The sequence below is a fragment of the Tenebrio molitor genome, chromosome 2 (assembly GCF_963966145.1).
Source record: "Tenebrio molitor chromosome 2, icTenMoli1.1, whole genome shotgun sequence".
NCBI classification, from domain to species: Eukaryota; Metazoa; Arthropoda; class Insecta; order Coleoptera; family Tenebrionidae; genus Tenebrio; species Tenebrio molitor.
In genome coordinates, this window is record NC_091047.1 from 3,852,175 (window position 1) to 3,864,880 (window position 12,706).

The window sequence follows — 12,706 nt, forward strand, 5'->3', positions numbered from 1 at the left end:
GTTTGTAAAAACTGACAATCTCTGGGGACTCACTGAATATTACCATCTAAAAGATATCACATCTAATTTCGGAGTCATTACGAATCCACTAACAGATTTCAATCAATTTCCTTTGAAGGTGTCCATATTTGAAAGATTTCCAATCGCGACAAGAAGACTTCCAAGAATGTTGCGAAACAATCCGATTTACAAAAATTTGACGTGGTCAAAGGGATTTGGAGGTTTCGATGGTCTAATTCTAGGTGCTCTGGCAGAACATCTCAACTTTGATATGGTACCATTTGGTACAACCACCGAAAATAACTTTGGAGTGGTGTTTGATAACGGTACTATAACTGGTAGTTTGCACGATGTGATACATCGAAAAGTGGTCTACAGTGCTAACACCAGAACCATAAACAACGCGCCCGCCGGCATAGAATTTACAATACCATACGTCACAAACGAGCTTTGTGTCGTCGTGCCCAAAGCTCTCAAACTACCAAATTGGGCAATTCTCATAAAATGCTTTGACCAACTATCGTGGACCTCTATTGTCTTGACAGTCGCCACATCCGGTATTTTTTGGCATCAAGTGGGACCTTCTACAGATTTCGTAAAACAATCGTGGCAAATATTTTCGTTCCTGGTAGGAATCCCCATCAAACTAGTACCAACCCTCCATCAAATTGTGTTCCTGGTGGGCTGCATGATTTTCAATATCGTCATTTTAGGCACCATTCAAGGCTTTCTCTTTACGAGTTTCACAAAGACAATTTATTACAAAGACGTCACCACATTGGAAGAAGTGGTACAACTGGGACTACCAACAGCAACAAGCATCTGGAATTTGGTGTACAAAGATTCTGACATAATGAGGCGTCTGAAGACGAAACAAGTTGACCCAAATGAAGTGTTTGATTTGGTGGCTTTTCAACGAAATATTATCACATTTGATACTAAAATTTTCTTGATGATTATCAGCAAAAGTAAATATGTGGACGACGATGGACAACCACTTTTGCACATTGTTAACGAGTGTGTCAGCACATTTAAAGTCGCCACAATAGTACCCAAGGGATCGGCGTTTCTTAATGTCTTTGATAACCTCATTACCAAACTTCATGAAAGTGGTTTATCTTCGAAATGGTTCAATGACATGTTTGACAGCATTATTGCTGAAAAAATGATCAGCATAAGCAAGAAACGCAAAAGTGTGAAGTCTTTTTCTTTGCGCGACACTGAGAGTGCTTTTGGCATTATTGTTTTGGGACTTGCATGTTCGGTGGTGGTGTTTCTCGCAGAGATCTTGCACAAAACGTTTAAAAAAACAATTATCTCAGAAATATAAATTTGTCTTTTCCGATCTATAATGAGTCGTTTCTAGATATTGCCACTGAAGCAAATTAATAAATTACACTACCTGTGTTTGTAAATATTTTTGAATAAATAAGAGACCACAAAGATTTATTGTCTTGTTTTGACTTTTGATAAGAATACTACCAAAGCATTATTATTTTCCGTCAAATTAGATTTTATTGGATTTTAAATAAATAACTCATGGTATCGTTTAATAACTAGTTTCTGACCCTATAATCAAGAATCGATTGATTGCGATGAATAAAAACCACCAATATAGTTACAACATTCTATTTCTCAGAACAAAAGGTACAAATAAAATGAACCAAGTTGAATACACGATAATCATAATCCTATGCCATTTTAATTACACACATTTGATGATAATTCCGACTGAATCTATCGACAACTGTATGATTTACACAGATGAGTATTGGTACGTTTACCAAACACACTTCCTCCTAGTCAATTTCCTAACTCTACAAGTTTTGCAAACTGACAACCACATCTTTGAATTGAACAAGTTTACACAGACTGCCATAGAAGTAATGAACAGTTACGACTACTTCATAGCGATCAAAATCGAAGAAAACTTTTTGAACCAAAGTGTAAATCCTTCAGAATCTCGATTCTACAACACAAGTATAAGGCATGGAAAGGTTTCGGATTTTTCCCCGATCGACGATGACGAATTGTTCAACATAAAAACCCTCGCGTCCGGTGATGTAGACGGTTACGTGATCATTGCGTGGCATCCAAGTGTTTTGCACCAGTTTTTGGACCAAGACCATCAAATTGTCCTGCCCAAAATCCGAGCATCGTACGCCCTACAATTTATTTTTTCAACAAAGAGTCTTTGCAAAACCATCAAAACTGAAATGGACAATATTTTGCGACGTCTCTGGCTCGACTTTAATGTAGTGAATGTGATTGCACAAACGACTTGTTCTTGCGACACCTCAGAAATCTATATTTATCGCCCGTTTGTAAAAACTGACAATCTCTGGGGACTTACTGAGTACTACCAATTACAAGAAGTCGTGACTAACTTCAGAGTTATCGCAAATCCACTAACTGACTTCAGTCGACTTCCTTTGAAGGTTTCCATATTTCAGAAATTTCCGACCGCTATTCGAACTCTTCCGAAGTTGTTGCAAAACAACCCGATTTACAAAAATCTGACTTGGTCTAAAGGGTTTGGAGGTTTCGACGGTCTAATGTTGGGAGCTTTGGCAGAACAACTCAATTTTGATGTTGTACCGTTCGGTACTACGACCAAAATGAACTATGGAGTTATATTTCCCAACGGTACTACCACGGGGAGTTTGCATGATGTCATACATCGAAAAGTAGTTTACAGCGCTAACAGCAGAAGTTTCAACTACTATTCCACAAACGTAGAATTTACAATACCATACATGACCAACGAGCTTTGTGCTGTCGTTCCCAAAGCTCACAAACTACCAAACTGGGCGATTCTATTAAATTGCTTTGACCAAGCTTCTTGGATCTTGATCGCATTAACGGTCACCGCATCTGCTATTTTCTGGCAACGAGTGGGACCATCTCGAGACTTCGTCAAGCATTCATGGCAAATATTTTCGTTTTTGGTGGGAATCCCAACCAAAGTAGTACCAGTTCTCCACCAAGCTGTCTTCCTAGTGGGGTGCATGATCTTCAATGTTGTCATTTTAGGAACCATTCAAGGCTTCCTCTTTACAAGTTTTACGAAGACACTTTATTACAAAGATGTTAACACTTTGGAAGAAGTTGTCCAACTGGGACTACCAACAACACCAAGAGCCTGGACCATGATCAACAATTATACCAATATATTGAAACGCTTGAAGACGAAGAAGATTGACCCGGATGACAACATTCTAGATTTGGTAGCTTATCAACGAGATATTGTCGCATTTGACATGAAGATTTTGTTGAACTTGATGAGCAAAAGTATATATGTCGACGACGATGGACAACCACTTCTGCACATTGTTAACGAGTGCGTTAGCAGTTTCGTGGTCGCCACAATTGTACCCAAAGGATCAGCTTTCTTGCATGTTTTCGACAATCTTATTATCAGGCTTTATGAAAGTGGTTTAACTATGAAATGGTACCGTGACGTATTCGACAGCATAGTTATAGAGAAAATGATCAGCATAAGCAAGAAACGAAAGAGTGTTCAGTCTTTTTCTTTGTATGATACTGAGAGTGCTTTTTACACCATTATTTTAGGATATGTCTGTTCGTTAGTGGTACTTCTAGGGGAAATTCTATGGAAACTTATAAATAAATAGTTGGTTTTATTCTAAATAAATAAATAAACAAAGTCTAAATAAATGTCTAACAAAAACAAATACTGCGTAGATTATAAATCGTTGTCTCTTTTATGTAGGCTAGTAGGAACAGCTGTTAAGGCGGTACCAAATTTCGCGCGATCTTTTTTTTTGACTGCGTGTATGGTCTTTAATATCATCATAATAGGAGTGATCCAAGGATCTCTATTTACAAATTTTTCCACTACTATGTTCTATGCTGACATAAATACGCTTCAAGAACTGGACGAATCAGAATTGCCAATAGCAATGATGCTCTGGCATTATTAAACCTGATTAAAATTTGATGAGAAGATTACAAAATAAAACCGTTCGTAAATCTGGCGACAGTCTAGATTTCGTAGCTTATCAACGAAATCTTTCCTTATGTGAAGTCAAGTTATAATTGGAGTTTTTGATGAAGATGAAATGTGTAGACCAAGATGGGTTGCCACTCTTACATATCGTTAACGAATGTTTGAGCACCTTCTTGCATATAAACATTGCTCCAAAAGGTTCAGCGTTTTTGACAGTTTTCGACAACGTCATCACCAGAATTGTGGAGAGTGGTTTAACAATCTTTGGAACAACGATATCGTTGACAGTTTGACAATTGAAAAGATGATCAATATGAATAGAAACCACACCAGTGTCAAATCATTTTCAATATATTACGTTCAAAGCGCATGCTTTGTTATTGTAATGGAATACATTTTTTTCTCTTGTTGTTTTTGTGTGAAGTTTTGTATAAAAACAAATAAACACTATGAAGTTTAAAAGTAAAGGTGAACCTAATGCGATTCCTTGTATCAAAACAAATAGAAAAATATTATTTTCTCCGAGTTAGGTTTTACTGTTTCCAAAACAAACATGCGTGCATTTGCTTTAATCAGTTAAATACACATCCGGAACATGTCATCAAATATCGATTATGGTAAGCCTCCGTGGCAACCAACATATATGTGCAGTACTCTAGAGAACTTCAAAGTAACACTTAACAAATGGACAAAGTTAAACACACAATTATCATAGTCTCATTTTATTTTAATTTTATGAATTTGATGAAATTTCCGGAAGAAACTGTGGACAGCTGTATGATCTACACTGAAGACCACTGGCTCGTTTACCAATCACACTTCTTCTTGGTCAATTTCCTAACGATACAAGTTTTGCAAACCGAAAACCACGCATTTGCACTGAATCGATTTACAGAGAAGGTCATAGAAGCAATGAACAATTACGACTACTTCATAGCGGTCAAAATCAAAGAAAACTTTTTAAGCAAAGGTGCAAACTCCAGCAAACATGCATTGTATAACGCAACTGTAAGACATGGAGAGGTTATAGACAATAAAAAAAAAATCAAAATCAAAACCTTCTCATCTGGAAGTTTTGAAGGTTATGTGATCATTGCGTGGCATCCAAGTGTCTTGCACCAGTTTTTGGACCAAGACCACCAAATTGTCCTACCCAAAATTCGAGCAACCTACGCAATACAATTCATCTTTTCAACAAAACATCTTTGCAAAACTATGAAAACTGAAATGGACAACATTTTACGACGTCTTTGGATTGAGTTTAATGTTGTGAATGTTATTGCGCAAACGACTTGTTCTTGTGACACCTCAGAAGTCTATATTTATCGCCCGTTTGTTAAAACTGACAATCTGTGGGGACTCACAGAATATTATCATCTAAAAGATATCACATCTAACTTCGGAGTCATTACCAATCCATTAACAAATTTCAATCAATTTCCTTTGAAGGTTTCCATATTTGAACAATTTCCAATTGCGACAAGAAAACTTCCAAGAATGTTGCGAAATAACCCGATTTACAAAAATTTGACGTGGTCAAAAGGATTTGGAGGTTTCGATGGTCTAGTTCTAGGTACTCTGGCAGAACATCTCAACTTTGATATGGTACCATTTGGTAAAACCACCGAAGCAAACTATGGAGTTGCCTTTGCCAACGGTACCACAACTGGTAGTTTGCACGATGTGATACATCGAAAAGTGGTCTACAGTGCTAATACCAGAACCATAATCAACGCGCCCGCCGGCATAGAATTTACAATACCATACGTCACAAACGAGTTTTGTGTCGTGGTGCCCAAAGCTCTCAAACTACCAAATTGGGCAATTCTCTTAAAATGCTTTGACCAACTATCGTGGACCTCTATTGTCTTGACAGTCGCCACATCCGGTATTTTTTGGCATCTAGTGGGACCTTCTACAGATTTCGTAAAACAATCGTGGCAAATATTTTCGATCCTGATAGGAATCCCCACCGAAGTAATACCAGTTCTGCATCAAGCTTTCTACCTGGTGGGGTGCATGATCTTCAATCTCGTCATTTTAGGAACCATTCAAGGTGTTCTCTTTACGAGTTTCACAAAGACAATTTATTACAAGGACGTTAGCACATTCGAAGAAGTGGTACAACTGGGACTACCAATGGCAACTAGCAGGTATACTTTCATGTACAAAGATTCTGACATAATGAAGCGTCTCAAGACAAAAGAAGTTGACCCAAATGACATTTTTGATTTGGTGGCTTTTCAACGGAATATTATCACATTAGATACTAAACTTTTCTTGATGATTATCACCAAAAGTAAATATGTGGACGACGATGGACAACCACTTTTGCACGTTGTTAACGAGTGTGTTAGCACCTTTAAAGTCGCCACAACGGTACCCAAGGGATCAGCGTTTCTTAATGTATTTGATAACATCATTATCAAGGTCCATGAAAGTGGTTTGACTTGGAAATGGTTCAATGACATGTTTGACAGCATAGTTGCTGAAAAAATGATCAGCATAAGCAAGAAACATAAAAGTCTGAAATCTTTTTCTTTGCATGATACTGAGAGTGCTTTTTACATTATTATTTTGGGACTTGGATGTTCGGTGGTGGTGTTTCTGGGAGAGATCTTGCACAAAACGTTTAAAAAAAAATTACCTCAGAAATATAAATTCGTTTTTTTCGATCAATTATGAATCGTTTCTAGATATTGCCAATGAAGCAAATTAATAAATCACATTCTCTGTATTTGTAAATATTTTTGAATAAATAAGAGACCACAAAGATTTATTGTCTTGTATTGCTTTCTTCCTGATGGGGTGCATGATCTTCAATCTCGTCATTTTAGAAGAGATATGTCGCGTTTGACATGAAGATTTTGTTGAACTTGATGAGCAAAAGTATATATGTCGACGATGATGGACAACCACTTCTGCACATTGTTAACGAGTGCGTTAGCAGTTTCGTGGTCGCTACAGTTGTACCCAAAGAATCAGCTTTCTTGCATGTTTTCGACAATCTTAATTATCAGTCTTTAGGAAAGTGATTTAACTACGAAATTGTACCGTGACGTATTCGACAGCATAGTTATAGAGAAAATGATCAGCATAAGCAAGAAACGAAAGAGTGTTCAGTTTTTTTCTTTGCATGATACTGAGAGTGCTTTTTACATCATTATTTTAGGATATGTCTGTTCGTTAGTGGTACTTCTAGGAGAAATTGTATGGAAACATAAATAAATAGTTGGTTTTATTCTAAATAAATAAATAAACAAAGTCTAAATAAATGTCTAACAAAAACAAATACTGCGTAGATTATAAATCGCTGTCTTTGTTATGTAGGTTTAATTGCAATGACCTACTACTCTACGTTGATTGGTCATAAACACATACATCAAAATAAAGTAAATCTGTAAACATACTACAAGTAGCCAATAATAAAGAAGTAATTACACTTGTGTTTGTCACGAACGTACACAAATCCTTAAAAATACCATCCAGTGCATGTCAAGAATTTCCAATCATGCCACGAAATTTACTCATCCTCGCGATACTACTCTTGCTTGGAAACAACGCCCAGATTTTTTTGACGTCCTTTCACAACCCTTTAGAATGCACAATTAATTCTAGCGATTTCTGGAATGTTTGTGAGACACATTTCCTTTTGGTCGACTTCCTCACAATCCTTGTTTTACAAACCGAACAACACAAGCTCGAGCTTAATTACTTTACTGAAGCTCTGTTGAAAGTGATGAGTGGTTATGAATTCCCTGTTGCTCTGAAGATTGAAGAACATGTCTTGAGCGATCCAAACGAAAACCAAACTCGTCCGTTTTCAAATGAGGCAAAAATCGACGAGTTGGGTGGTCGCAACATTCAACCAGTGGAATACGAGAAACTTGCAGAAATCAAGAAACTCTCATCAGACTCTCTGAAAGGTTACTTTATCATAGTTTGGGATGTGGCCACGCTTCACCAATTCCTTGACGATGATTATCAAATCGTCATACCAGAAGCACGAGCGACGTACTCCCTCCATTTTGTCTTCACATCCTCAGAACCTTGTCAAGGCATTAAGTACCAATTGAGCGATATCTTGCAGCGCTTCTGGCTGGGGTACCATGTAGTCAACGTGATTGCGCAGACGCCGTGTTCATGTGACAATCAGCAAGTCTTCATCCATCGTCCTTTCGTCAGGACAAAGTCCTCTTGGGGGGTAACAAATGTCTACACTCTACAAGAAATCACCAACAACTACCGACTAATTACAAATCCGTTGGACAACTTCAATCGAGTCCCTCTGAGAATCGCCATGTTCCCACGAGTCCCAGCTCTTCTCCAAGACCTGCCCAAGCTCTTGAAAAACAACCCGATTTACCAAAATCTGTCTTGGTCCAAAGGATTTGCAGGTGTGGACGCCATGATCTTGGGAACACTAGCCGAATCCTTAAACTTTGATGTGGTGGTCGTCGGAAACCGCAAAAAAAACTTTGGATATGCGTTCCCTAATGGAACAACAACCGGTGTTCTAGGTGATGTGAGTGAACGCAGAGCAGTCTATGGTGCCAACAGTAGACTTATAACCGACCAAGATTTGCAACAGATAGAATTCACAACACCTAATTACGCAGATGCAATCTGCATGGTGGTACCGAAAGCTGCGAAAGTACCCACTTGGGCCTCGATTTTCAAAAGCTTCACCATTACCACTTGGCTCCTGATAATCTCGACGTGTGTCATCTGTACAATGTTTTGGCACTGCATACGATCTTCCAACACTGCGTTCTGGACTATGTTTGCAGTACTCGCAGGAACCCCCACTCAGATAGTACCAAACAATGGACAATCTTTCTTCTTGGTCTCCTGTATGATCTTCAATATCGTAATATTAGGAGTGATTCAAGGATCTCTGTTTACGAATTTTACCACCACGACGCACTACGCTGACATTAATACACTCCAAGAATTGGACGAATCAGAACTGCCGATAGCAATGTCTCTTTGGCAGTTTCTCCAAGTTGATTCCGATTTGATCAGGAGAATACAAAATAAATCTATTCTTCAGACTGACATGACTTTGGATTTAGTAGCTTACCAGCGCAATCTTACCACATGTGATAGCAAGTCGTACTTGGAGTTTCAAATGAGGACGAAGTATATAGACAACGATGGATTACCCCTCTTGCACATTGTCAACGAATGTTTGACCACGTGTTTGGTTGCAAACATTGTACCAAAAGGTTCAGTTCTTTTGAGCGTGTTCAACAATGTCATCACCAAAGCTATGGAGAGTGGGTTAATAGTAAAGTGGAACAACGACATCATTGACAGTTTGACAGCAGAAAAGATGATCAGTCTGAGTAGAAATCGCACTAGTGTCAGAGCATTTTCACTGTACGACGTCCAAACAGCTTTTTACGTTGTCATCTTGGGACACAGTTTGTCCATATTGTTGTTTCTGTGTGAATATTTACATAAATAAACAATAACAAGAATAAGGCAGAAGCTAATGACAATTTTTGCAACAACATGCGTAAGTACAATTAATCGTACTTTCATTTGGAAATTTCCTTTGGAAATTATGGTCAAAAAAAAAAAATAATCCGTTACGCGAGGATTGAAAAACGTTCGCTATTTTCAACATTACCGGCCTAAAAATTAACTTGTTTTTATCCGCTTAGAAAACAACAAAAAACAAAAATCAAAAAGTTGAGGTTACGTGAAGTCACCCGATTGGTCCGCGACAAAACTACGGGATGCAAAACCCGGGGTATTCTGACTAGCGCTTCATTGGATTTGTTTTACCGTCCATGACATTATAATTATTGTAAGTATTTGATTTCTTTTTCATAGTTAACAATTAATTAATAACAACAAAAAACAAAAATCAAAAAGTCGAGGGTACGTGAAGTCACCTGATTGGTCTGCGACAAAACTACGGGATGCAAAACCCGGGGTAATCTGACTAGCGCTTCATTGGATTTGTTTTACCGTCGGTGACATTATAATTATTATATTTGATTTCTTTTTCACAGTTAACAATTAATTAATTAATAGTTCGTTGATCTTCAAAACTCACATGGAGATTCTTCTAGAGGCTCTGCCTATTTGGTGTGATTTTATTTGCTGTGACCTACTAACGATAAATATAATTTGATAGATTAAATTGATTGGCCACATAAACTGTCAATAATAAGGGAATAAATAAATCTAGAAATATACTTCATTGTGGTCAAAGCAAAGTAATAATACACTTTGAATTTAGAACTAACGTAAACAAACCTTCAAAAAATTCCATCTAGTGTAAATCAAACATTTCCAGCAATGAGAAGAAATTTATTTATTTTCACAATGTTGCCCTTACTTCGCAACAACGCCCAGATCTCTTTGCCATCCACAAACAACCCTCTAGAATGCACAATTAACTCTACCGATTTTTGGTTAGTTTGTGAGACACATTTCCTTTTGGTCGACTTCCTCACAATCCTCGTCTTGCAAACAGAAAAACACAAACTCGAGATTAATTACTTTACTGAAGCTTTACTCAAAGTGATGAGTGGTTATGAATTCCCTGTTGCGCTGAAGATCGAAGAATATTTCTTGAGTGATCCAAACGAGAACCACACTAGCCGTGATTTTGATGAATCAATAGTCGACGAGATCGGAGGTCACAACATAAAACCAGTGGAGTATGAGAAACTTGCAGACATCAAGAGACTCTCGTCGGACTCTTTGAAAGGGTACTTCATCATAGTTTGGGATGTTGACACCCTTCACCAATTCCTAGACGACAACTATCAAATCGTCATCCCGGAAGCTCGAGCGACGTACTCGCTCCATTTTGTCTTCACATCGTGGGACTCTTGTCAAGGTGTCAAGTACGAATTGAGCGACATCTTGAGACGCTTTTGGATCGACTACAACGTTGTCAACGTGATTGCGCAGACGCCGTGTTCTTGCGATAGTCAGCAAGTCTACATCTACCGTCCTTTCGTTAGAGTGGGTTCTACTTGGGGAATAACAAACGTCTACACTCTCCAAGAAATCACCAACAACTACAGACTAATTACAAATTTACTAGAAAACTTTAACGGATTTCCTCTGAACATTGCCGTCTTTGAACGAGTTCCAAGCGCCATTCAAGACCTACCAAAACTTTTGAACAACCATCCCATCTACAAAAATCTCTCTCGATCCAAAGGGTTTGCAGGTATCGACGGCATGATCCTTGGAACCTTAGCCGAGTCCCTCAACTTCGACATAGTTGTACCAGGAAATCAAAAAAGAAAATTTGGGGTGGTACTATCCAACAGAACTGTGACTGGAGTTTTAGGTGATGTGGTCTATCGCAGAGTAGTTTACGCTGCCAACAGTAGATTTCTGGTAGACTACACCGTGAGTGAGATAGAGTTTACGGTACCAAATTCAGCTGAAGAGATGTGTATAGTGGTACCAAAAGCTGCCAAACTACCAAACTGGATCTCCGTTATGTTTCACTGGACTGACAAGATTCGCGATACTCTTGACATCTATCATTTGCACGATGTTTTGGTACTGGATTTCATCCAAACCTTTTGCAAAAGCATCGTGGATCATGTTCTCGATTCTACTTGGGACGCCTACCAAGCTGGTACCAAGAACAGGACAGTATTTGTTTTTGGCTGCTTGTATGGTGTTCAGCATCATCATATTAGGAGTCTTTCAAGGGTCCTTGTTTAAAAATTATACAACAACAACGTACTACGCTGATATTGACACGCTTGAAGAATTAGACCAATCAGGGTTGCCAGTAGCAATGACTGTGTGGCGCTTCATGAAAGCGGATTCCGACTTGATGAGAAGATTGCAAAATAAAACCATTCGGAAATACCAAGACAGTATTGATTCCGTGGCTTACCAGAGAAATATTGCCATGTGCGAGACCAAGTCGTACTTGCAGTTTCTTATGAAAACCAAGTATGTAGACAATGATGGGTCACCACTCTTACATGTCGTCGACGAATGTTTAACCACATTTTTGATGGGCAATCTTATGCCAAAAGGTTCAGCTTTTTTGACAGTCTTCAACAACGTCATCACCAAAGTGACCGAAGCTGGATTGACAGTCAAATGGGACAACGACATCGTTGACAGTTTGACAGTAGAGCAAATGATCAACCTCAGCAGAAACCGTACTACCACCAAACCATTTACACTCTATGACGTTCAAAGTGCATTTTACGTTATTATCTTGGGGTACATTTCTTCGATATTACTGTTTCTGTATGAAATTTTGTATAAAGCAAAATAAAAAATGATAATTACAAGTTTTCCCATGTTTGAGTTATTATTTTCGTCCAAACTCTAGTTTCCATTTCCAAAACATAAACATGCGTGCACGTTTTCCTTACACTTAAATACAAACATTTGTATCTATCATCAAGCATCGATTCGGCATGATAAATAAAATTAGTGACGGTATTTAACTTGTACAGCTCACAAATCTCAGTTGAAAAAAATGCTCAGAATTGAGTGTGTAATATTTATAATCTTGTTTTGTATCAATCGGACAAGCTTGACGAATATTTCCACAAGAACTTCAGAAGCGAGTATGATCTACACTGAAGACTATTGGCTCGTCTACCAATCGCACTTCCTCTTTGTTAATTTCTTAACAGTACAAGTTTTGCAAACCGGCAAACACAGATCTGCACTAAACCAATTTACACAGAGTGCTATAAAAATAATGAACAGTTACGACTACATCAT

At 38.1% G+C, this 12,706-nt stretch overlaps 1 protein-coding gene across 1 annotated transcript; it reads left to right on the forward strand.

Annotated features, from left to right (window-relative positions):
* Positions 1–7,709: 7,709 nt before the first annotated feature.
* On the forward strand, positions 7,710–9,601 carry LOC138125023 (uncharacterized). Its single transcript, XM_069040233.1, has one exon. It carries the CDS (start codon positions 7,710–7,712, stop codon positions 9,438–9,440), a length of 1,731 nt encoding a protein of 576 aa, XP_068896334.1. The 3' UTR covers positions 9,441–9,601.
* Positions 9,602–12,706: the final 3,105 nt, after the last annotated feature.